Source organism: Arvicola amphibius, chromosome 6 (assembly GCF_903992535.2).
Source record: "Arvicola amphibius chromosome 6, mArvAmp1.2, whole genome shotgun sequence".
Lineage (NCBI taxonomy): Eukaryota > Metazoa > Chordata > Mammalia > Rodentia > Cricetidae > Arvicola > Arvicola amphibius.
The window spans coordinates 97685266-97711874 of NC_052052.2; the positions used below are offsets into that span (position 1 = coordinate 97685266).

Consider the following 26609-nt stretch of genomic DNA (forward strand, 5'->3'; position numbering starts at 1 on the left):
TACAGAATGTAGATTCCAGTCATCACTATAAACAATAAAGTGCCATTAACTTATACTAAAAAAATATGTAGGTGCATTTAAAAAAAAAAGAAGAACTTTCATTTTGGGCAGAAAGTTCACACCAATATGCAAAATACAGAGTCCTCGGGAATAGAAAAATCTGAAAACAGGTCTGCAGCTTTAAGGAACTAGAGATGTCCCAAATCCTTAACTAAAGACACTTGGGTTTAGAGGGAAGCTGGAGCTTGGGAGAACTTTTCCTCAGCAGGCGGCCCCTGGACTACTAATGAATTGTCAGCAGCGTAATTTTGAACATAATGGCACACAATCTCCTACCCAAGGACAAAGTGGAAGATTGAAAGATGCTTCTGGTGGCATATAGGACAATCTACCTTTCAATATCCAGAACAGGAGTGACTGCACAGTGGTTCTGTGTGGTCTGTAAATGGCTGGCTGTCTCTGCTGCTATCCTTGTCACTCTGAAGCCTTACTCCATCTGTGTTACAAGATGCTCTCCCAGTATCTGCTCATTTCCAGCATACTCTCACAACAAAAGCTGATTCTTATAATACAGCATGTCAGTCACTGTAGGCAGAGTTTCTCTGTGTCCCAGCAGCCCCTTAATATTATTATAAATGCTCAGTCAATAGCTCAGGCTTGTTACTAATTGGCTCTTACTACTTAACCCATTTCTATTAATTTATGTGCTGCCCCGTACCTCGTGACTTTTACCTCTATCCCATTTTGTGTGTCTGGCTGTTCTCTGTCTAACTGGTGACACCTCTGACTCTGTCCTTCCTCATCCCATCATTCTCCAGTTGGACTTTCCAACCTAATTTTATCCTGTTCAGCTATTGGACAGTCAGCTTTGTTTATAAACCAATCATAATGACATATATTCACGCAGTGCAGAAGGATTGTTCTACAGCAAAATCATATTTTAGCACATGAAATAAATGAAACTGAAAAGAATTATGTCTGAACAAAGAGTAATCTACTAATGAGATACATTGTTAAAGGCCAATCTATATTTAATTTCAACTTTTCTCTTAGTAGGAAAGTGGTTTGTCTCTGTTTTACTAATGTGAATATTTGCCTTTTTAAAAATCCATAGTAGGCAATTCTCTAAGACATAAGTAGGATTTACATTATTTATACTCATTCTTGTAGCAAAGGCATTTAAACAAAGAGACTTTTGTGTTACTTTCATTGTTGTTTTTTGAGGAAAGGATCTGTCTATGTAACTCAGGCTAGTTTTCAACTCTTCGTCCTCCTACCTCAGCTGAGAAATAGGTGTGTGTGCTATCAAACCAGAGTTCAATTTTATTTTATTCTTTAAAATTTAAGGACTTAAGAACATTTCTAAAATAATATGTCAATGTTTTTTTCCTAGAGCAAGTATTAAGCTTTAATGGTATTAAATATTTGATTATTTTACAGATCTATAGGCACTACCAATATACAAATAAGTAATAATGACTGATAGCAAGTATGTTTAAAATATTTATGTCTAGGTATCTTCATTTTCAATCTTCTCTCAGTGGGGTTACCCCTACCACTGTCATTACTTGTTCATTAAGCAACAGGTCAGATAAGTAAAAGGCTACTTACTCTCTTGACGCCCCCTTAGAGGGTATATCCTGAGTCTCTCAACAATGTCAACAACGATCAGGGATAATAGAATCAGAGACACTGGCAGGTCACAGGTGGGGTCAGTCGGTAAAACTGGAACTGACACGCTGCCATTCTTTTGAACCTGTTTTCAGAGAGTCATTTAAGCACATTTAATTATTTGTTCTAAATTCTGTCAATAGTTTGAAGACAGTACTAAATTTATCATAAATATATTTACTGAAAAAGTTAAAAGCTCTGTTTTTAGCTTCTCGGGTTTTAATCACAAAGCTTTGAACAATTTCTAAATATGCAAAGGGGTTTTACACAAGTGGAATCATCTTTTATTAAAAGTAGAGCCCCGCAGATGAATGAAAAATATGATAATAAAAGACTGCATATATAACTCAGTTGGTAAGCACTTACATGGCATACATGAGGCCCTGAATTTGATCCTCATTCCGTGTGTGTGTGTGTGTGTGTGTGTGTGTGTGTGTGTGTATCTTGGTGTATCTGTGCCTCTGTCTGGGTGTCTGTGTTTCTGCATGTGGATGTGGTAGCTTGAAAGAAAACAGCCCCCAAGGGAGTGATACTAACAGGAGGTGTGGCTTTGTTGGAGGTGTGGCCTTGTTAGAGGAAGTGTGTCACTGTGGAGGTGGGCTTTGGGGTCTCTTTTGCTTAAGCTTCGCTCAGTGTGACACTTAAACCATTTCCTGTTGCTTGCAAGATGTAGGACTCTCTACTTCTCCAGCACCATGTCTGCCTGCATGCGGCTATGCTCCCCACCACGATGATAGTGGACTGAACCTCTGAAACTGTAAGCTAGCCTCCCCTCCCCAATTAAATGTTTTTCTTATAAGGGTTGCCATGGTCATGGTCTTCACAGCAGTAGAAATCCTAAGACACTGTATGTCTGTGTGAATGTGTGTGTGTGTGTGTGTGTGTGTGTGTGTGTGTGTGTGTGAATGTGTGTGTGTGTGTGTGTGTGTGTGTGTGCGCGTCTGTGGGTGGGTGTGTTTTCTCAGTAAAGGTGAAATAGACCACTCCTTCCAACTCTACTTCTAAACAGAGCCCTGAAAGTATCAGGTAAGCTCAGCTAAGCTTTCTTCTTCATCTGCTTATGGTATCTATAAACAATACAACAAAACAAGTTTGGGTGCATCATACTCTTTGTGAAACATTCGAAGTTTTCTCTGAGAAACAAGACAAAGATACCTTTGTAACCAATGCTAGTCAACTTGTCTTGGCTATCTCAGAGAGTCTAATAAATCCAGGAAAAAATTATAAGCTTTACTAAAAACAAAGAAAAATTAAACATCACTTTTCATAAACTGTATAAACATATATTAAGAAAATACTCCCAAATGAATCTATTCTTTTAACTCCTCATGACGAAAAAACTGAGATTTTTTAAATATAAAACCATTAACTGCAACTTCAATCAGCATGTCAATTGTAAAGCATATTCTGAAATGCATGTGGAAATAAAAAGGGCAGAAGTTATAGGTGGAAAGGAAGGTAGAACGGTTTGCTCCTCTGCCTCTGTAGAATGCTTATAAAGCTATAGAATAAGTAGTGGGGTGTGAGTTAGCACAGGACAAACAGCTAGGCAAAGTGGCGACACTAGATGCTTGGGGACAGGTCAAACACATGGACACCAGGCTTATAACAAAGAGGACTCTGTTGAAGCAGACAAAGGAGTTTTTAAAGCATGGTTCTCTGCTCCATAGAAAAAAAAACTGACCCACCCCTATACAATGTAACAAACAACCATTAAAGTTGGACTGTGGATCTCAAAGAAGGTGAAGAAATACATTTTCCACAAGATGGGATAAGTTCATAATAAGATAAGATCTTTAGGACTTCGCAATTTAGATACAGAAATCTTAATTCTCTCATCAGAAGCATTTTACACAAATGAACGAAGTTGATGAAGCAGACTGTTACAAAGCAAAAAGCTTCTTATCAAAAGACATCAGTGAAAGTGTGAAGGCAACTCCCAGGGTGAACATATTTATGGTACCTACATTTTAAAAGAGTTGCAATTTGAATGTGTAAACAGCACTTTCAAATAGATTTTTTTCAAATAGTTTATTTTTTGAGATTATAATATAATTATATCATTTCCCTTTCCCTTTCCTCCCTCCAAACTCTTCCACATTACGCTCCACTTTGTTCTCTTTCAAATTTATGGCCTCTTCCCCGTTAATGTTTTTTTTTCCTCTGTGTGTATTCCTACATACATAAATAGAACTTGTATGATAATATTTTATTTGTCTTATGAATAAAGCTTATCTGAGGACCAGAAGCCACTGGAGGCCAGGCAGTGGTGTCACACACCTTTAATCCCAGGATTTGGGAGACAGAGGCAAATGGATTTCTGTGAGTTCAAGGCCACCCTGGGCTACACGAGATCACTTCAGAAACAGGTCCAGTTGGTGGTAGCTCACACTTTTAATCCCAGTACTAGGGAGTCACACACCTTTAATCCCAGTACTAGAGAGGAATATGTATAAGGTGGGATGAGACAGGAACTCCCCCTCTTTCAGTCTGAGGATTTCTTAGAGGGAAGAGCTCTCTAGTGGCTTGGCTGCTTTGTTTTTCTGATCTTCAGGTTGAACCCCAATATCTGCCTCTGGGTTTTTTATTATTCATGCTACAAACCTGTTCACTCTGTAAATCAAATCAAATTTAAAGGAGAAGCAAAGATTAAATAAACAAAGATGAAAACACCATCTTTGGGGAGAAGAAATGTTTTAAAGTACAATGAGTTTCAAAAACATATCCCTCAGATTATCTAAAAACAAAGAGCAAGTTCTTGTAAAGAACATGAAGCTGAGCACACATCCACTCTCTGCTACTGAAGTCTATGGAGACATCATCACAGTCTCTCTTGAAACATGCTTGAAAAAGCATGTTTCATTATATTGGATCGTTGAAGATAGTATAACCCATCTATTCTACTCCTATGCATTAAATCAACTGATATAATCACATCTATAAAAATTTTTAGGCAAGTTTCTGGCAACATTAGCTCAAAATATCAAAACAACTAATATTATCGTCAAGAAAAGAACTGTCATACAGGTCTTTCTCTTGCTTGGGTTATAAGTTAAGGGTGTTGTTTCCCCAATTTCTTTCACGGCCCATTTATTGTTTGACTATAGAAGGGCCACTGATTTTTTTAAGTTAATCTTATATCTTACCACTTCACTGAAAGTATTTCTCAGTTGTAAGAGGTTCCTGGTAGAATTTTGGGGGAAACTTATGGATCCTATCGTCTACAAATAGCAATACTTTGACTTCTTTCTTTCCTGTTTCTATCCTTTTGATCTCCTTCAGTTGTTTTATTGCTCTAGCTAGAACTCCAAGTACTATATTGAGTAGACATGGAGAGAGTGGACAGCCTTGTCTATTTCCTGATTTAGTGGAACTGCTTGGGTAGCAGACTTCTAGCAATAGGGGATGAACTGAACTGCTGATCTCCTGTGGCCAGGCAAGAATTCTGTGGAGGGATCGGAATACCAACCCAGCCACAAAACCTTCAACCTACAATTTGTTCTGCCTATAAGATGAGCTTGGGTAAAAAGGAGCAGAAATTGTGGTCCAGCCTCAAACCCACACCACTAGAGAACCTGCCCCTGACACTGCCAGATAGGTCAGTATCCAGAGGCTGGATAGCTCAGAGACCTAGGACAGAACCAAACATGACTGCAAAAAAAAATCAATGTAATGATGCCTAGTGATGTTCTCCTATATTCATAGATTGATGCCTAGTCCCATTGTCATCAAAGAGGCTTCATCCAGCAACTGGTGGAAACAAATGCTGTGACCCACAGCCAAACATTAGGCAGAGATCAGGGAATACTGTGGAAGATGGGGAGGAAGGACTGTATGAGCCTGAGGAATTCTGGACACCACAAGAAACCCCCAGAATCAACTAACCTGGTCTTATAGGGACTCACAGAGACTGAACTGACAACCAGGGAGTTGCATAGGATTGACCTAGGCCCTCTGCATGTATGTTACAGTTGTATAACCTGGTCTTTTTGTGGGACTCCCAAGAGTGAGCAGAGGCTGTCTCTGACTCCGTTACCAGCTTTAGAGCCTCTACTCCTCATACCGGGTCACCTTATTCAGTTAATAAGAAAGGAGGTGCTTAGTCTTACGACAACTTGATATGCCATGTTTGATTGATATCCATGGGAGGCCTGCCCTTTTCTGAAGAGAAATGGAGGAAAAGTAGATGGGGGACAGAGTGGGGATTGGGATTAGGGACTGGGAGGAGAAGAGGGAGGGAAAACTGTGACTGGCATGTGTAATAACAATAAATTATTTTTAAAAAAGAGAACAGCACTGCTAGAACTGAGAATGCAGCTCAGTACTAGAAGCTTGCCTCCTACGTTCAGCCCCCGTCCCCGTTCAGTCCTCACTATAGCAGCAGCAGCAACAACACAAGGGAACTGTATGACTAAAGTGTAAACTGCAGCATTGGGCTAGGCTGGCGAACCTTGGATGTGCTTAGCACCCAAGGTTCAATCCCAACACCACAAATAAAGACATAAATTGCAATAGCTTTTAAGATGAAATACTTGAGTCTTATAGCAATGAAAATAAGTGAACCTATAGCTAGACATAAAAGTATGAATGGCCTTCACATCATACTTTTGAATAAGCCAGAAGGCATACATTATAATCGTACATTATAACCATAATAAATGTGGTTATAATTTGACTTGCCCTAACAGAAAATTCAAAATATAGGTAAATGGCTCTGTTATAGAAGTCACGGTCAAAGTAATCTTGTGAGGGAGGAAGGGAGGAAAGGGAGACAGAGCCTGTGGGGCTGCAGCTGCATTTCTTGACCTGAGAGGTGTTGGCGCAAGGATCTGTTTTGTGACATTCCATTGATACTATACACTTATGCTTCAAGCACTTTAATGGAAATTTAATAAAAAAGAGGAGAGGTAGCTATACAATGAATGAGACCACTTTGTAAATAATGAAAAGCGGCTACCATATCCCAGATATGCCATCATTTTATGAACTGAAATGAGAACTTCTGGGAATGCCTCCGCAGCTCCCTCCCCCCAAGCTGATGATGCTGTCCTCTTTCCCAACACCTTGCAAGTGAATGACATCATTGGTAAGGCCTTCGCTGACTTCTGTGGAAAGTGAGGCTGTTTCACACTGTGAAGTTTGCTTCCAATCATCCTGTCCTGTGGTCTGGTTGTCTCCTGGAAACCTATTGGAGCTCTAGTTTATTGAAACAAAAGACTATCAGCATAATTAACATGTGTAAAACATTTATCAGTGGGTAACTTAACAGAGACAATTGTGTAAGACAGTAGATTGCCTGAGTTTTTTATTCTTTGTGGCTTTGAAATATACTCTTATGTCATATATGTAAGAGGAGAAGTAATATATATTTTAAAATACCAACTATCCCTCAAATCACAGAGGTAATAATTATCTTACAATAAGGATTATACATATATGTACATATATTTCAATTTGGAAGAAGATTGGATTGGAATAAACTTTGGAATATGTTTTGGGCATACTACTCTCTTGAGAATCAAAACCACGGCATTTTAAGACCACGACATCCCGCAGTAGAAGAAATGAAAATTGCTTACCTCGGTGGCTGCTATGGAAAAGCTGAAGCTGGGAAGGGTGGTGAGCACCACGCACATCATCAGAACAGGTCTCCTAGCAAAGGAGAAAAAATAAGCAACAGCAATAACAGCATATTGACAGTTCCTGTTATATGTCGCTGACTTCATAGTTCCTCTTTCATTCATCTAAGTTTTTTTTTTTTCTAAGAAGCTCACTGCTTCCCTATTTCCATTTCCCAAATGTTTGAGTATGGCAAAAAGTAATGTGTGCAGAAAAAAAGAACAGATTTCTGTTCTCCAACAAAGGGATGAGAGATTTCCCAATAGCCTAAATAGTTAGCAAACTAGTGATTGAGACATAAAATAAATATCACACTGTGTTTTATGACAGGGAAGACTCAATGGATGCTTAATATCTTGAATTAATAAACAAGACAAAAGATAGTCAGAGATTTGGGGTGTGTAAACATATATGCAGTACAGCAGGTGTGTGGAAGTCAGAGGATAACTTGGGTATTGGCCTCACCTCCACCTTGTTTGAGGTAGGGTTTATGGTTATTTTAACACTGGGTGTGGTGAACTAGCCCATGAGGAGACTCTGGAGAGTCTCCTGTCCCTGTCTCCTAACTCCCATAAAAATAGAGTCTGGCCCTTTATGAAGGTTCTAGAGAACTGAATTCAAGTCCTTATGCTTGGGCAATAAACACGTTAGCCAGTGAGTCATGGTGCCAGCCTAGCAAATCTTTTTTTGTTACAATAAAACATTTATCTCCTCTTTCCCTGAACACCTTAAATTAACTACGTTCGTATAAAGTGCCCCACAATATAAGAACTATTGAATAGCTTTGAGTTGTTAAGAAGTTTTTCTTACTTCTGCGAATGCCTCTATATCTTAGACACAGGCATAATTAACAAGGGAGACAGCATCCCTCTGTATGCCACACCCAGTGCATATGGCGAATGCTAGGTACAATGAGATTTAAAGCTGGCACATCAGAAACTAGTCATTTTGTTCTTTTTAGTAAAGTAAAATATAAAGAAGGAAGTTGGTTGCTACTCTTTCTGTCTCAGACCAGAACTACATTCCTGCAACATGAGGCTCCCTAAGAGACCATGGCTAAGCATACATGGGGTTCTCCTCCTTATAACCTGACCTCTGAAAATGGAGAATGTACAGAAGATATTTCTGAGCTTTTCTCTAAATAATCTCCCTCGATTACTGCCCTCATTCTCATGTTTTGAATTACTAACCTACTTTCCCAAGACACTCAATACATAGTGTACCAACTGGCATCCCTACTGAATGTTACAGAAGTGGTTCAGACTAAATGCTTCTGAAAGACAGGAGAGTCCTTCCCCACAGCCACTCTAACACATCAGCCCATCCGCTCTGACTTCCTGCTGCAGTCCAAGGCCAACCCACCCTTTGCTCACTACAGTCCATTCACCATCGTCTCCCATCTGTGCTTCTCTAACAGGATTTCCTGATAGAGTTTCCCGTTCCTGAAACCATAGTGTCTTCCTCTACTGATCTCTGCCTTATATCTTGAGACAGGGACTCTTGCTGAACCTGAACCTCACCATTTCAGCTAGACTCTGAGCCCCGTGATTTCTCTGTATCCACCTATCTCAGCCCCCACAATGCTACAGTTACGGTACACACAGCGATCCATGCCAAGCTTTTTATATGAATACTAGGGATTTGAACCCAGTTTCTTATGCTACCACCCATCTCCATCTCATCCTTGGGATCACATTTAAAATGTAAAATGCATTTTGTCACTATATCTCCAAAAATAGGAGGCTAAGGGCAGGGATGGGAAATTTGTGTTTAATGGGGACAAAGATTCAGTCTTGAAAGATGAGAAAGGTTTATGGACAGATGGCTGACAACGATGGTAGCCCAGCAACACAAATGCATTTAATACCTCTGGGCAGTACACAAAATTGTTAAGGTCATAAATTTTATGCCATGTATATTGTACTACAATCACAGATATCGCTAATGAATGCACAATGCAATTGAAATACAATGGAGTCTTCTCACAACTTCTTCAAGAAATCCTTTCTGTCCGATCTCCTATTTTCTGCCTTTAAAACCATCTACCTTCCTCCCCTACTTCACTCCAGCCATTCCAGCTTTCCGATTATCTCAGGATCTCTCCATGAGGACTTCTCCTCTGTCTGACTAGAGCTTCACACTGTCATCTGTTCCTCCTGCTGGGGGCGCTCTACCAAACCTGCTTCTGTAGAATCTGGTTCTACACTGTCACCTATTTCTCCAACTTTGGTTGTTTTCATACATTCCTTCTATACATGATTTGTGTACTTGATTGACCCTTATGACAACTTGAAATCCTGTTGGTTTTCTTCTTTTTTTTTTTTTTTTTTTTTTTTTTGGTGGTGATGGTGGCGGTGGTGTTTTTGTTTTTGTTTTGTTTTGTTGTTGTTTTGCTTTGTTTTATTTTTTCCCAAGACAGGATTTTTCTGTGCATCTCTGGCAGTCCTCAAACTAGCTCTATAGACCAGGCTGGCTTTGCACTCCAGAGATTCACCTGCCTCTGCCTCCCCAGGTGCTGGAATTAAAGGCGTGCGCCACCACCACCCAGCTTTTCTTCCATTTTTATTGCTTGCCCTCTTCCTTTTCCTTCATCTCACTTAACTTAATTTAAATGGCTTATTCTTGGTTTCCAGCACCTAGAACAGTTTCTGAATCATTTTATGTATATAAACCAGCTGAGAATCTAGTGAATCCTGAGGTATCCTCTTGAGATAAAATCTAAATGAGTAAAATAAAATACAGACTTTCATCACAAATTAAATTGAAATTATCTATAACTCATTTAAAGATAATCCCATATATAGACCAGGCTGGCTTTGCACTCCAGAGATTCACCCACCTCTGCCTCCCCGGGTGCTGGGATTAAAGGCGTGCGCCACCACCACCCAGCTTTTCTTCCATTTTTATTGGAACCTTCTTACAGAATTACATACAATTATTGGAGTTCTTCCAGATTTTTAAGCACAGTAATGTATGTACCTCCCTACTGATGCATTTCCCCAGCTGTGGAGTACTTAAAACCTGATGGGAACTGTAATCACTTATAATAGCAATGTAGTCACAATTGCATACCAGACTCTAAAGTATCTGCTGTACCTGCTGTGTGACACAAATAGATCATGTGGTAAGTTATGGTTCCTGATCACAGTGTTATAGGGTGTTTCCAACATTTATATTAGCTAGCTTTTAATTACAAGATATTTATTGATTACCTATTCCATTGGTTTGGTATGGTGTTGTAAAATATCTGCTACATATAAACTAATGGGATTGCTAATATGTAAACACCAACCCCTACTTATGTTTCTTTAAAATGCTCACATATTGCTAGGTCCTGCTTATAATTTATTAGTAAGGAACATGAATTAAATAACGTACTTATCCAAAAGACACACTGAAATTCCAACTCCCTAGTACCTTGGAACACAGCCTCATTTTGAAATCAATTTTTGGACAGAATGATCCAGTTAACGTAAGATCATTAAGGTGGGCCCTAACTTACTATAATCAATATATACAGGCGAGCATAGAAAAAAGACATGGAAACATTGGAAGAATGCCATCTGGCAGTAAAAGCAGAAATCTTGGTGATTTCCATATTAACCAAGAAGTGTCACGGACTACCTAAACCCAGCAGAGGCTAGGACAAAGGTTAGTAATAAAGGTCCCTCACATTCCCCAGCAGTAATCCAGCTGACACCTTGTCTCGGGCTCCTGGACTCTAGTCTAGTGAACAGTAACCTTGTGTTGACTATATCATGTAGCGGAGGGCACGCTGTTCTAGCGAGCAGGGAAGGAAACAGAGCTATGCCACTGGGGGAGAGATGCTGCTGAAATATCCGAAAAAGCAGGCATGGCTCTGGAAGTGAGTGATGGGGACCTTGGGAGTTGTGCATCAGAAAAGCCCAGAACACTGTGGAGGGGTTGGTGGTGGAAGCGAAGACGGATGGGAGATTCTGAACAGCTCAGAAAAGACAGAGGAAGGCTCAGAAAAAAAAATGTATCATCTCAGAAAACAGATGCTTTTTTGGTGAACAGATAGCTGCTAGAAATTTGACCAGCAAGGTCCTTCTGATGTGTGAGGTAGAGACAGGGGGCATATTATTGGGACCTGGAAGGAGGGTTGCAGCTTTGTGCATGGTGGCAGAAGACAGGTGAATTATGTATTAGTTGCTTTTCTGTCACCGTGACAGGATACCCGACAGGAACAACATGGGCATAAAAGGTTGACTTTGGCTGCAGTTTCAGACTGTCGTAATGCACAAAGCATACTATAGCTCATGGCAGTAGGGCGTGGTATATAGTCCTTGCATGGCAATGGACAAGAAGCAGAAAGCCCTAGAGTGGAACCTGGGGCAGGTCTGCCCTTCAGACCTCTAGTCACCTACTTCCAGCAGCCAGACCCCTATCTCCTAAGACCCTCACAGTTGGGAACCATGTGCTATGAGCCTATGAAAACCTCCCAGATTCAAACCTCAACAACTAGCAAGCAGTGAACCAGACACAGCATGGAGGACTTCACTCAGCAGAGAACTGAAGGTGTTAGTCTGTCAGGAGACAGACTCGTGTTTGTGGTTAAAAAAAAAATGTAGCTGAAGAACAATAAATTGAATAAAAGATTAAATAAATTGAACAAAGAAGTGTGAGAAGAAGGACACTAGAACTTTACTATGTAGAAAAATCTTACTCCAGCCATATGGCGGGGGCAGGGCAAACATGTTCAGAAGAGACAATCAAGATTGTGGCTGTGAGTTCAGTCCACCACATCAGCAGAAACATTGTGTGGAAGATGATGGGGACACTGGCTCTTGGGCTTCTGAGACTCTACAGAAGAAATGAGCTGATAGAGCTATTTGGCTCCAAACATGTCCCCTAGAGGAACAGTGGCTCTGATGGGTCAGGGACTGAACAAGCTGAGGTTTCTCTATGAATTCAGAAAGCAGAGGCCACCAACCAGGAGTCAGCAGAGCTGGGCCTAGAAGGTAGATCCAGAGAACAGAACATCCAGCAGCAGAAAATCATCCTCAAGACTTCAAACTGAATGGAATTTTCCTTTCTAGGCTTGATCTTTATTGGAAACCATTGCTTTTCCTTTCCCTATTTATCTGTCAAAGAATGGTAATGTCTACTGTCCCACCATTGGATTTTGGAAACAGTCTACTTTTTAAAGATTTGTATTTTTTAATTTATGAAGTTATGTGTTTGCTTGTGTGTGTGTGTGTGTGCACATGCATGCGTGCATGTTTGCGTGTGTGCGCGTGCGTGCATGCAGGTGCCTGAAAAAGCCAGAAGAGGCCATCAGATCCCCTGAATCTGGATGCTGAAAATTGAACTTTGGTTTTCTGCAAGAGAACCAAACATTCTCAGTACATCTCTCCGGGCCCTGTAACCCACTTTTCATTTGTTCCACATAGGTCCCTGATAGAAAGGATTTTTGACCCAGGACCATATTCCTAAGCTTTGCTCATAGATAGTGACTTGAGACACTTTGAGATGATGTTTAGATGAGCTCTTGACTGCAGAATTGATACTGGAATGAATAAGAATTTCTGAGATGCTAGAATGAATGCATTTTCTGCAAGGAAACAATTTGAAGTTTGAGGGTTCAGAGGACAGTATGCTGTGGGGTTAAGTTTTTACCCTAGTTATGACTGAATCCCTATTCTTTTTCTAGTCCCTCAAAATACAAGCTATTTGAAAATAATGTTTTTACTAAAGTAATTAAGTTAAAATAGCATATCGGGATAGATTAATATTATGGGAACATTTCTGAAAGCAGACAAGCACAAAAGGACTTCTAAGACAGGAAAGATCAGGAAAATGCCATGGAAACATGGAAATCAAGATCAGAGAGTGGCAAGATGGCTGGTCCCCACTCTATACTTCCCGGGGGGCATAGGAAACACTCCCCCTTTGACTTTTCAGAAGGAACAGACTTGCCAACACCTTGGCTGCAGACTCCTAAGTCTCTGAAACTTTGAGAGAGCAAATTCTGCTATATCAGCAAGCTTAAACACTTTGCTCTAGCAATTCTAGAATATTGCAGAATAAGAGAATTTTGGCCAGAGATATCAGCGAATCTTTGAATGTCTCCTTATGTTTAAACTAACAGGATACCACCATTCTACATACAGCAAGGAGGGAAGGGAAACTTGTGGGCACAGCGACAGGTACATGTTGGAAAAGAGCAAGCTCCATGGCTTCAACAGACACTATCGCTGAACGGACAATGAGAAGAATCTCCCAGGAATTGAGCCCATGATTAGAGGACAAACTCAGCCACAATGGGTTAACACTTCCTGTTTGTGCAGCAATTTCTTGCCCTGAGATTACTCATGGAGGAAGCTTGGTGGGGGAGAGGTCAGATAATTACTTGGGAAATGACTCTTTGTTCAGAAACTTATAAGATTCTCTTTTCCCTAAGTCATTAAATCAAAGTTTCCTACCAGAGGCTCCCTTGACTCTGCTCCGAATGCCATCAAACAGAACACTCCTGTGCCTTCTAAGTTGCTACTGAATGCCAAACACGATGGTGAAAGATGGTGTTTCTGTCACTCAGACGCCACACAAAGCCTCTCACTGACGATGAAGCTGATTCTGAAGGTTTAGTTAATTTACTCCACGTCATCCCCTAAGATGTAAAAGCTGAGTTCTAATCCAAGATGTACTTACTGCTAATCTCCTATTCCCAATGACGGTGATGCTACCTGGCTCTTTCTTTCTGCTAGTTCCCATTGATCCCCTCCCACCCTTTAAAACATGCATGCTTCTTTCCCTGTCAGTACATTATATTCCCTTACCTGTGGGGATGTCTTCTACTCTCATCTGTCCAAGTTCAGCTCAAACTCTCTCTACACTGTGACCTTTTTCTCTACTCTGTGGCCACACACACCCAAACCTGAAAACCTGCTGCATGCAAGGCACCATGACGGAGCAAGACAGGGTGGGGCATAAAGAATAATTTTTGAAGAGGGTGGGGAAGGAACTAGAAAGTGCTTGTTATGCAGGTGTAAAGGAGCCAGGCACTGCAGTGTTCCTGTGAGGCTCAGCACCAGGGAGGCAGAAACAGACAAAGGATCCTAGGGCCATTCAAGGCCAAAATAGCAAGATCCTGGTTTAGTGAGAAATTCTATCTAACAAGAAAAAAAATTAGACAGCAATAGAGAAAGACACCTGGCATCAACCTCTGGGCTTCACACATGCACCCATATGTGGTAAAGGAGGTTTTTCTGTTCATGTGTAGCTTTCATTGTTTAATGAATAAAAAACTGCCTTGGCCTAGTTGATAGGGTGGAACTTAGGTAGGCGGAGAAAACAGAACTGAATGCTGGGAGGAAGAGAGCAGAGTCACAGGAACGCCATGTATCTTCTGTCTGAGATGAACACTGGTTAGAATCTTGCTGGTAAGCCAGTCATGTTGCGATACACAGATGAATAGAAATGGGTTAAATTAAGATGCAAGAATTAGCCAATAAGAAACTAGAGCTAATGGGCCAAGCAGTGCTTTAATTAATACAATTTCTGTGTCTTTATTTTGGGTTTAAGCTAGCCGGGCAGCCAGAACAAACAACAAGCTGCCTCTCCTTGCAACACAAATGTACACATATACCACAAATACAGACATATAACTGCCAGAGTTACATCAGTATTTTCCCTGCATAATTGTGCAATTTCTAGAGTAGAGCCCAAATCTTTTAGGAAGGATGCAGTACCCAGTGTGGTGAGAGACTTAATTGCTTGGAGTTAGCAAGAACTGAATGAAGGATTTGTATAGTGATACAAATATCACTATATTTGATAGTTTGGAGAGGTATGTAGAGGTTAGAGGGTAGACAGTCTTGAATGTGAGGCTAATCCTGGGAAATGGTCATTAGAATCCTGCTGTCAGTTTGGGAACAAGCCTGCCAAGCAGGGAGTGGCTAATCTGTAAATGTTTATTTAGAAGAGGATTGCGCTAATGAGAAATGGGAATTACAAAGAAGTTCAGATAGCTGAATTTATAGTTATGTATGTAAACTTCTCATTTGCTTAAGTCAGAAGAGGAAACTGTTAGATTATTGTGAACCTGAAGAATTTCTGGTAACATCATTTAGTTGAAGACATTTTACGTAACTTGGCAGGAGTTAAGGAAGTTACTTCCTTGCAGACATCAGAAAATATAGTCAACTCTGAGTGACGCTTTCATGATGTTAAAGGTGTCACTGAATAGGGAAGTGATTAAACGGGTAGAGTTATAGCCAATAGGGATACGAGGAAACTACCAGCAGGTAGGCCAGCCGCCTGCTGACCTCCTTACTCTCACCACGGGTCATGCCTGCCAGAAGACCAGGTGGGCTTCCCACAGACCTCCCCGACTCTCTCAATGCTCCCCCCACACTATCCCTAAACCCCTCCCTCCTTGTCACCATATCCCAGGCCCCAACTCAGGCAGAAACTCCCTGCTGTACTGTAGGCCATACTAGCCACCAGAACTCCAGGTAGAATGTCTGCATATAGATCTCCTCTACACCCTCAGTGCTTCCCCGCCCCAAACACAATCCCCGGATCCTCTCCTCCCTTCTCATTGACATGTACCATTCTGCAACTCAGGCAGAGACCCCCTGCTTAACCACAGGCCACACAGGCCAGAAGACCAGAGAGGAAACAGAAACCAAGGAACCAAACACCTATCCAAGAATAGACCTAGAAATCAAGCACCTAGACCTATAATCACCCCAAACCCAGCCGTGTAGATGCCAGCACAAGAACATAATAAACAGCATCCAGAGCCGAGGTATCCTACTACAGCAAGCCTTGAAAATTCCAACACAGGTAAAACACAGAAAAAGACAGTAAAACCAACTTTATGACACTGACAGAGATCCTTACAGAAGAAATGAATAAATTACTTAAAGAAATCAAGGAAAAGATGAGCAAGAAAATGGAAGAAACAAATTCTTTAAGAAAAGTCAAGAAAAAATGAACAGTTGGAGGACACTAATAAAACTGTTCAGTACCTGAAAATGGAAACACAAACTATAAAGAAAACACAGACTGAGGGAATTCTAGAAAAGGAAAATGTAGGTAAGTGAACAGGAACTGCAGATAAAAGCATCACCAACAGAGTACAAGAGATGGACGAGAGAATCATAGACATTGAAGATACGATAGAAGAAATAGATTCACCAGTCAAAGAAAATGTTAAATATAAAAAATCCATGACACAAAACATCTAGGAAATCTGGGATACTATGAAAAGATCAACCCTAAAAATAATAGGAATAGAAGAAGGAGAAGAATCCAAGCTCAAAGGCACAGAAAATATCTTCAACAAACTCATAGAAGAAAGTTGTCTTAACCTAAAGAAGGAAATACCTATAAAGGTAAAAGTAGAAGCATACTTGTGGTGGTTTGAATAATTATAAACCCCATAAACTCATGAACTTGAATGCTTGGCCATAGAAACTGGCACTATTAAGAGGTGTGGCCTTGTTGGAGGAACTGTGTCACTGTGGGGACAGGGTTTGAGGTCTTATATGTGCTCAAGCCATGTCCAGTGTGGTAATCTCTTCTTCTGCTGCCTGCAGATGAAGATGTAGAACTCTCAGCTCCTCCAGCATCATGTCTGCCTGCACACTGCCATGTCCTGCCATGACAATAATGGACTAAACCTTTGATCTTAAACTAGTCATCCCAATTAAATGTTTCCTTTATAAGAGTTTCTGTGGTCATGGTGTTTCTTCACAGCAATAGAAACCCTAACTACAGAACACCAAATAGACTGGACCAAAAAGGAAGTCCCATCACATAATAATCAAAACACTAAATATACAGAACAAAAGAAAGAATATTAAAAGTTGCAAGGGGAAGAAAAGCAAGTAACATAAAGGCAGAACTATGAGAATTATACCCAACTTATCAATGGAAACTCTAAAAGCCAGACGAATCTGGACAAATGTCCTGCAGGCTGCAGAAACCTCAGTTGTATGCCCAGACTACTGTACCCAGCAAACTTTCAGTCACCATAGGTTGAGAAAACGAGATATTCCATAATAAAATCAAATTTAGACAATATCTATCTATAAATCCAGCCCTGCAGAAAGTATTAGAAGTAAAATTCCAACCCAAGCAGGTTAACTACACCCATGAAAACACCAGTGAAACCCAAAGGGAAACCACACACACACACATGCACATACACATACTCACATACTACCAACAACAACAACAAAATAACAGCAATTATCTTTTGTCATTGAAATCCTTCATTATCAATGGTCTCAATTCTCTAATAAGAAGACATAGACTAACAGAGTGGATGTGAAAACAGGATCCATCTTTCTGCTGCATATAAGAAGCACACCTCAAAATCAAAGATAGACAATACCTCAGAGTAAAGGGTTGGGAAAGCTTTTCCAAGCGAATAGACCTAAGAAGCAAACTGGTGTAGCCATTCTAATATCTAACAAAATAGACTTCAAACCAAAGTTAATCAAAAGAGATGGGGAAGGACACTTCATACTCATCAAAGGAAAAATCCAAGATGATGCTTTAGTTCTTAATATCTGTGCCCTAAATAAGGGTACTCACATTTGCAAAAGAAATACTATTAAAGCTTAAATCATACATTGACCTCCCCACATTGATAGTGGGAAAGTTCTATATCCAACTCTTACCAATGGACAAGTCATCCAGACAAAAACCAAACAGAGAAATACTGGAGCTAACAGACATTATAAACCAAATGAACCTAACAGATACCCACAAAACATTTCACCCAAACACAAAAAAAAACACATCTTCTCCTTAGCATCTTATGAAGCTTTCTCCAAAAGTGACCGCATAATCTGTCATGAAGCAAGTCTCACCAAATACAAGAAAACTGAAATAAACCCCTGCATCCTATCAGATCACCATAGACTGAAGTTTCAGAAACAACAGAAAGTCTACAAACTTGTGAAAAGTAAACAACTCTCTACTGAATGACTGCTGGGTAAAGACAGAAATAAAGAAAGACATTAAAGATTGCCTAGGATCCAATGAAAATGAATTCACAGTACACCCAAACATACGGGACATAATGAAAGCAGCACTAAGAGGAAAGTTCACAACACTAAGTGCCTTCATAGCGAAACTGCAGAGATCTCATACTAGCAACTTAACAGCACACCTGAAAGCTCTAGAACAAAAGAAGCACACCCAAGAGTAGATAGCAGTTAGTCAAACTGAAATAGAAACAAAGGAAACAATACAAAGAATCAATAAAACAGTTGATTCTTTGAGGAAATCAACAAGATAGACAAACCCTCATCTAAACTAACTAAGAGATGAGAGAGAATCTCCAAATTAACAAAATCAGAAATAAAAAAGGGGGACGTAATAAAATCCAAAGAATCATGAGGGGATAGATTAAAAATTTTTACTCCATAAAATTGAAAAATCTAAAAGAAAATGGCAATTTTCTTCATAGATACCACTTAGCAAAGATCAGATAAACAACATAAATTGACCTGTAACCCCTAAGAAAATAAAAACAGTCATTAAAGTTCTCCCAATCAAAAAGGGGGGGAGGAAGGATTGTAGGATCCCGAGGGGTAGAGGACACCACAAGAATGTGACCCATAGAAATCAATAAAACAAGGTTCATAGGGCACACAAAGATTGAATTGACAGCCACAGAGCCTACATGAGTCTACATTAGGTCCTCTGCATATATGTTGTAGTTGTTGTGAAGTTAGTCTTTTAGAAGTTTCTACTTTGAAACAAGTCTTCTAGAAGTTTCAATTGACTAAACCCTTATAAAGCTAGCGGTATGACTACAGATGAAGTCAATGGTATTGAACTGATGGTTGAAGTCAGCATTTTCATCAGAAGTACATCAGGATATGATATCCAGTCATTAGAAAGCCAGCCAGCATCCCAAGGAGACTTCCAAAACTGTACAAAGCCTAGGAACTATGGGGCGAGAAGGACTGTAGGAATTCTGCAAACCAAAAAAAGCAGAATGGCTAGCTAGGGCCACATGTGAGGACAGTGGGGTGACATGATGACCTTCATGTGTCTGAAAAATGTTGGGACAAATAGATACAGTGTGCTGGTAGAAGTTGCCCTGGAGACAAATCATAGAAATGGCAGCTTATGCTTTTGGCAATGGATAATACGCTTAAGGAACATAGAGAGTAGGTGTTGGGGAATGATGGAAGATATCCTGGTAATGGCCAAGCCCACTGGTATATAAAGAGAGGCAAAGTCTTGAAAGTGAATCAGGAGGGATGCTACATAGTGGCAGGCTTTGTCTGATAAATACCAGGACTAAAGACAATCCTGGTAATTAGAGAACCATAGAACTTACTAAGCTCCCTGTTTTAAAGAGTCAGGGAGGTAGATCATCTATCTATCTTGTAAGAAACAGCCTAGACACTGAATTCTCAGATTTCTTGCAGCCACCAAGTTGATTTTTAAGGGGCAAAGCTGATGTTCAAAAATCTTTCTTCAAGAGGAATGCAGCCACAGGCCACAAAGTGAGGATGCAGACAATGTGTGACATATATTACAGTAATTTCAAAAGATGACAATGGAGTGAAAAAACTCCTCCAACCTGGCGAGGTCATAGCCAGATTATAGTCCTAGAACAAGGATTTACTCACACATTTGTGGTGATGTATACTATATGTATTGTGCTGCCAATCATAAAGTAGATCACATACAATCTGTGTACAGTATATAATAGTAAAATGATGATAAGCATGGTAGTGGCCTCTGCATTTACTATCCAAAACTTTTATTGTTGTTTTATATTGCACTGCTACTTATTAAACAAGTTTCTAGGTGTGGCAGGAGGAGTGCAGAGATGGAATTTTATAGAGCAAGGATGGTGAAGGGGTACAGAGGTGCAGATTGATGGGAAAGATAACAATAGGATGGCACAGTTAATACATTAGCTGAGTATTTCACATACAAGGGAAAATGAATATTTCCAGTGTAAAGTTGAAGACATCTAAAGACATATACATATATATGCTAGTAACCCTAACCTGATCTTTATACATCAAATACATGTATTGAAATGCCTCAGTGTGCCTCCAAAATGGGTATCATTATTATGTGAGAATTTAAAAGAAAATACACTTAAATATTTCAATTAAAAAAACTCTCTTTACATACCTCTAATTCTAGCACTTTGGAGATGGATGCAGGGATATAATGAATTCTAGGCCTCAAGTATAAAAAGCAAATAATAAACTGGGGTGTAGTTCGGTGATAGAGGACTAGCCAGCCTAGCATGCAGAAGGCCTTGGGTTTGATCCTCAGTACTCCAAACAAATAAAAATATCCTCAACAGTACACAGTGTGTGTAGAGGACTCAAGCGCTTACTTTTTGAAGGGTCAAGAAACCCATTTCCCAGAAGGTATTCCATCTTTAAACACATGTGACTGCACTATGATATTAAAAAGAACTTGGCAAGATTGAGGGATGAACAGACTTTAGAACCCTAGCCATAATTAAAAAAATGTTCCTTGTGTTTCCTTAAACAAACTCAGAACAAGGGCCTGAGACTGTATCTGAATATATAACAATGCCAGAAAATCAAATCCTTGGTGGGACTGGAAATGAAAGTCCAATTGGGGTGAGCTAAACAATCACAGGGAACAGAGAGCTGGTCCACAGGAGAAGAAATGCTGGACTACGGTGGTGGGTAATGGCCAAAAGAGTGACTCTTGCTGACTTATGGGGTAGAGTAAAGAAGGAAATACAGACGCAAATGATAAGTCACTGATTCTTCATAGAGATGAAAGTGACAGCTGAATGGGAAATCTGGTAAAGAAAATTACTCTAAGGCACCAGTACTGGTATGAAGGTGTGGACGCAGCTCTGTTGGCAGGCTGCTTGTCTAGTGTGCAAAAGGTCCCCCCAGCACTGCACAAAACTGGGAGTGGGTGTGCATTCCTATGATCCAAGCAATTGGGAGGTGGAGTCAAGAGGTTCAAGAATTCAGCTACACACCGAGTTTGAGGTGCTTCTGTGCTACATGAGGTCCTACCTCAAAAGCACCATCATAATCATAAACAATAATAATAACAACAACAATAATAACACAATGATTACTGATACCATACTGAAAACAGTGGGCTGCATTCCCTGCAGGTTAGCCAGTCTGTGCAGAGCAGCACAGAAGCTACAGGTGCTGTGTGTCTTAACAGTAGACTCTGCGGACAGTCATCCAAGGGATATTCTTGCACCTCTTGTTTGTGTGACCTGTTAATTTCTGTGACTCAGTGTCCTCGTTTATAAGAGGGGAGCTATGCTTGTTAAGTATCAAGTTTAGGGAGTTGACAGAACAGATATAGATAACATGTCCGGAAGTATGCATGGCACCTATCAAGTGATCAAGTACTTGTTCCTGTTTTACTATGATGACACCTACCACCACTGCCATTTCCATTACCTAAAAAAGCGACAGCAAAATCGCAGCAAACTAAAATGTCATTCAAAGTATGGCCTTTTTTTTTTTTGGTTTTTCGAGACAGGGTTTCTCTGCAGCTTTGGAGCCTGTCCTGGAACTAGCTCTTGTAGACCAGGCTGGTCTCGAACTCACAGAGATCCGCCTGCCTCTGCCTCCCGAGTCAAAGTATGGCCTTTGAAACTTTGTGACCCCGCAGACTCCTGATACATCATAGTCTGAAAGAATTCTCTTGTGAAGAAGAATAGGAAGAATCCCTGAAACACAGCTCTGGGTCTGAGGCAATCTAGGAATTTCCCTGTATCCTCCAGAGCTGTCCTGTCTCCGATGAGCCTTCTGATATGCCCAGGATAGGATCTCTCTTACCAATTGGCAGACACACTTGGGTATTTACTTACACGCTTTTCTCTATTCTACCCTGCTTCTCCCTAATCCATACGAATGACAACAGGCAGTGAAGAAAGGAACAATGATTCTGAAAGAATGAGGAAGTGTTTCGCACAAGTGAAAGTTCAGTCTCTGCTGTTGACTTAGTGTAAGTCCTCAGCTCTGTGACTCACTTCCTCTTTATAAAGATTTATAGCCACCTGGCTGTCTCACAGCATCGTCCAGTAGGTCACAGAGAAAGAGAAACTCAAAGCACCTGTGTAAATGCAAAAGTTGCTTTTGAGAGTATCACTGTATGGGTTCTCATGCCCAAACGCCAAAAGAGATCCTACAAAATTCCTCAGATTCTAGGCGTACCACAGACAGCATCTACTTTGCTCCAGTATTATCGCAACATCATCCATTTCTCATGATTACTCTATGGATTAAACAAGTTCACAGTTTAGATGGAAATAACCAGACCAGGATAGTCACTAACACATATATAATAGCAATGTTAGATGCACAATCTTACATTGTTTCTTTGTTATTATTTTAATCCCCCAAATGGAAACTAAAAGTGTCCCTGTTTTGTTCTTGAGAAAATTAAAGCTCAGAGAATATAAATAACTCACATAAGACAATGTCAAAGCTGAGATTTGAGTCCATGTCTGCTCTTTCTTACCCATGTCCTTTAGACAGATTCTTATCAGTCCTCTGGTCCCTCTCTCTGATGACCAGTTTTATAGGGTTCATGTGGGCCTTTGGGGGATTTTCTCAAATAGTCTCATCAATATCAAACCTATGAATTTAAGCATCTGTGAAACTTTATATTAACAAATATCTACCTAGTTACTCAACAATTGTTGTGCCCAGTCTGTGGGGACCCCAAAAGACCACCAGGGAGACTGACTCACCTATATGCATAAGCAAGGTTTATTATCGTGCACATAATTGCAAGCCGGCATGGGCCTTGTCAGTGCAGCAGCAAGAGGAGGTACCCCACCCGTCTAGAGAGCACTATTTAAAGGCAAAAACCAGAAAAATTACATTAGCAGGGTTTGGTGTGACGGGTTCAATCCTGATTGGCTGGCATTTGTCTACTGGTGTCCTGGTGAAAAGCAATGGGTGTGTGCTGGCAGGTGATCCTATCTACAATGGTTGGAACGTTAGGAATTTTCTTTGGATGGTCTGTTCCTGGGTGGTGCCTGGGTAGTCTCAGTTTATGGTCTTTCTTGCAACCAAGTATTGCCCTAGGGAAAACTACTGAGACCCAGGCCTCTATTGAGCTTGTCATGGTTGGGTCCTATATTACACAATAAATAATAAATTAAAACAATAATGTTTGTGATCCCCTCTACTGTTTTGTAAAACTATTTTTTTTCTTTTTTGAGACTGAGTAGCTTTGGAGCCTATCCTGGAACTAGCCATTGTAGACCAGGCTGTTCTTGAATTCTCAGAGATCCACCTGCTTCTGCCTCCCAGTGCTGGGATTGAAGGCATGCACCACCAACACCTGGCTAAAACTATCTTCTTTGTTAAAGCTATCTTCATGTAGCAACTAAGGTTTAATGCCCTGTATATGATTGCATGTGTATAAATACAAAAACAACTTTGAGGTTATAATGGTATCACTATGCTGCCTCTCATGTGTTCAAATGACAAAATATCATTGGAAATCATGTTATGAGTATTAATGAAATATCCATCTTTTGGAGAAATATATTCTAATGCCATTTAAGTAAACCATGGTTGGCCTTCAAAATCAAAAGGAAGAAAGAAAAAATTCTGAAACCAGAAGGACTTGCACAGAATTTGACAACTCTGGGCTTGCAAATCCCAGACCCACTTCAAGGCAGCTGTATCTCTTAACAAAGCTATGACTTTAAGTTTCTATTTCTCCAGATAGAACATGAGGACAGCAGCACCTAACTTCACTGAGTTGCCATAAAGTCTAAATTTAGCTTTGCTGAGTATATAAAATGCCTACAAGTTTTTTTCATGAGCTGTTTCTTCTCTTTAATGGCCCTAAGAGGTCACCACTAGATAGAGTACATGAATGAGCCCATGAGGAAATAGTTGCTGAGTTCACCGAAATTACAGATAGACTGATATCTATGTAAAGCCATTTACAGCACCTGGGGCCAGCCTCACCCACAAATAGAAACTAAAGACAGGCAAAGGATTCCCCAGAAGAGATCACTGAGAGATGAAATTGTGGCAAAATACCAAGACCCTTTGATGTATGGACTACTCGGGACAGACTTGTAACATGAAGTTGGAGCAGACAGCAAAAGGGGTGGGAATGCAACATGCATTGAACACTAGAAGCAAAAGACTTCTCCTCAATCTCAATTGCCCTAGAGACCCAAGTTCATCAGAGATAGTCTACAATAGTGGTTGTAATATCAGGCATGGACTGAGATAGGCCAATGTCTAATATTCAGTTCTATCACTTACTATACTGGCTTTGGGAAAGTTGCTAAGTTTTTCTGGGTATCAGTTTTGTTTTTGGAATACTGGTATGCTCATTAAAAATATCTTTTGAGTCAAAATACTTGTATGAGGTGGCACAGAATTAAGAAATAAAAAATCTATGTATAACGTCCTCAACACACAGGATCTGTGAAAAAGCAATTATAGCTTAATACTCATCATATTGATAATAAATTACATGTGAAAGTCGGGCATCTGAATGACATTAAGAGCATAAGGTGCTAGAAAAATGAGCCAAGGTCCAAACAAACCATCAAAGCCAAGAGCCTTGGGGACGGAGGCCCTGCAGTGGGCTACTGTCCTCCTTCACTCTTGCTGTCATTGGGAATTGCCACCATGGCCTCAAAATCCTTTGCTCATCTAACAGTCTTGGACAGTTTGAGGAAATTGGGGTGTATGGTCCACCTCTAAGACATTCCATTTGTGAACCTGAGGCACCCGCTAAGGTTGGAAAGTCTCTGCCTTCCACTGACAAAAGCAACGCCAACCACAGAATGAGTTAGGTCTGAGAAGCCTTGATCTTAGGGAACAGAAAGTGCCCTGGCGAGGTTCAGGGAGCCATGTCCAGTGTCAGTACCTAAGAGGCCCTGGGTTAGCTTAGCTCTCTGTGTCAGCATCCTTCCAAAGATCACTCTGGTGCTGCTGTGAGGCTTTTACATTGCTGTCCGAAATTCTATCACAACACTCAGCTCTTCCTTTTCAAATTCTCTCTACACTGCCCACCTGTAAAGTCAAGGATCAGCAACAAAGTAACAAAGAGAATTCAACTTCTCAGAGGAAATAAAGAATTCCCAGATAAGTGAGAGCCAGATCTGAAGATCTACAAGGAAAGATGCAATAAGAACAGGGATTGTTCTCAAGCTCACCAGTCAAAACTGATAGTTAACGCCAGAGTAAGGTGACTTTGTTGTTGCTGTTGTGTTCACTTTCCTTTCTCTTGAGAGTCGGGTCTTGTTATGTAGGCCACCCTGACCTAGAACTCCTGGATCGTCTTACCTCAGCCCCCTGACCGCTGGGTGTAGGCATATGCCACTGAATCTGGCAACATCAACTCTTTGTCTAAGGTACTTCTGTATTACCACAGACATGTTCTCTCCCTGCAAGGGTTCATATGGCTTACCGACACTTTAAGCATTCTTTTTTTTTAAATCTTAGTAATCAAGTTCCTAAAACATCTCAGTTAATGATCGACCAAATTGTGCCTTAGACCCACCAAGTGCTATGTAAACTCTTAGAAAGAGATGTTACTTTCAGTTTGACACAAAAGTGAAATTCTGCCTGCTAATTTTCTGATCATGATGTCTGTAGGGCAGCTCTGGAGACTTCGTACAGTTCAGTGTACTGAGAAAGTACAAGTACTGGCAACATTCAAACCAACACATCTTGCAATTTGTTATTCAGAAAAAAAATGATCATAGAAAATGTAGCAATAGTAGAACATCAATATGTGTATATAGAAGATATAAAAGATACCACAATATCAATACAAATATTTAAAGACAGTGAGTGCAATGCCATCATTAATCTAACACACATTAGTGCTAAGTTCATATGCTTGGCACACATGTACACATCACATTCATGGATTAAAAACATGGCAGGCACTCCCCGCTAATGAGCTCTTTTACTTACCATCCTACAATTTTTTTGTAAAGATGCCGTTTCTTGAATAAGATAACTTTTATCGGAACCCAGATCAAGAGACTCACTGCAGCCACATAGGCAATGGAGCAGGAAACAATGAGCCAATAGTGTGTTCTTTCAACTCCGTTCTTTGTTTTCTGATACTCATGGGCAAACTTTTCCATCATCACAAGGGTAGGAACGGAGAAGGCAGCAAACTCAAGAAGCTCAAAAAACACCAGCTTAATTATTCTGCCAGAAACCATCCTGAAGAGCAGCAGCAAGCAGCCAAGGCTCTGGCACTCCCCTGTTGACTCTGAGCAGCATGCGAACACACACTGGGATCAAGTTCCTTGTACTCGAATAGCTAACCAGTGGTTTTATTCTTTTATT

General features: G+C 40.4%; 1 protein-coding gene across 1 annotated transcript in view; it reads right to left on the reverse strand.

The window, feature by feature from the left end:
* Tmem236 (transmembrane protein 236) overlaps positions 1-26482 on the reverse strand; it is a 44234-nt gene extending 17752 nt beyond the window's left edge. Inside the window, exons 1-3 of the mRNA XM_038335502.1 lie at positions 26226-26482; positions 7251-7323; positions 1612-1756 (exon numbers count right to left, since the gene is read on the reverse strand). Coding sequence (XP_038191430.1) covers positions 1612-1756; positions 7251-7323; positions 26226-26482 — 475 coding nt within the window. The remainder of the gene's footprint in view (positions 1-1611; positions 1757-7250; positions 7324-26225) is intronic.
* Between the last annotated feature and the right edge of the window lie 127 nt (positions 26483-26609).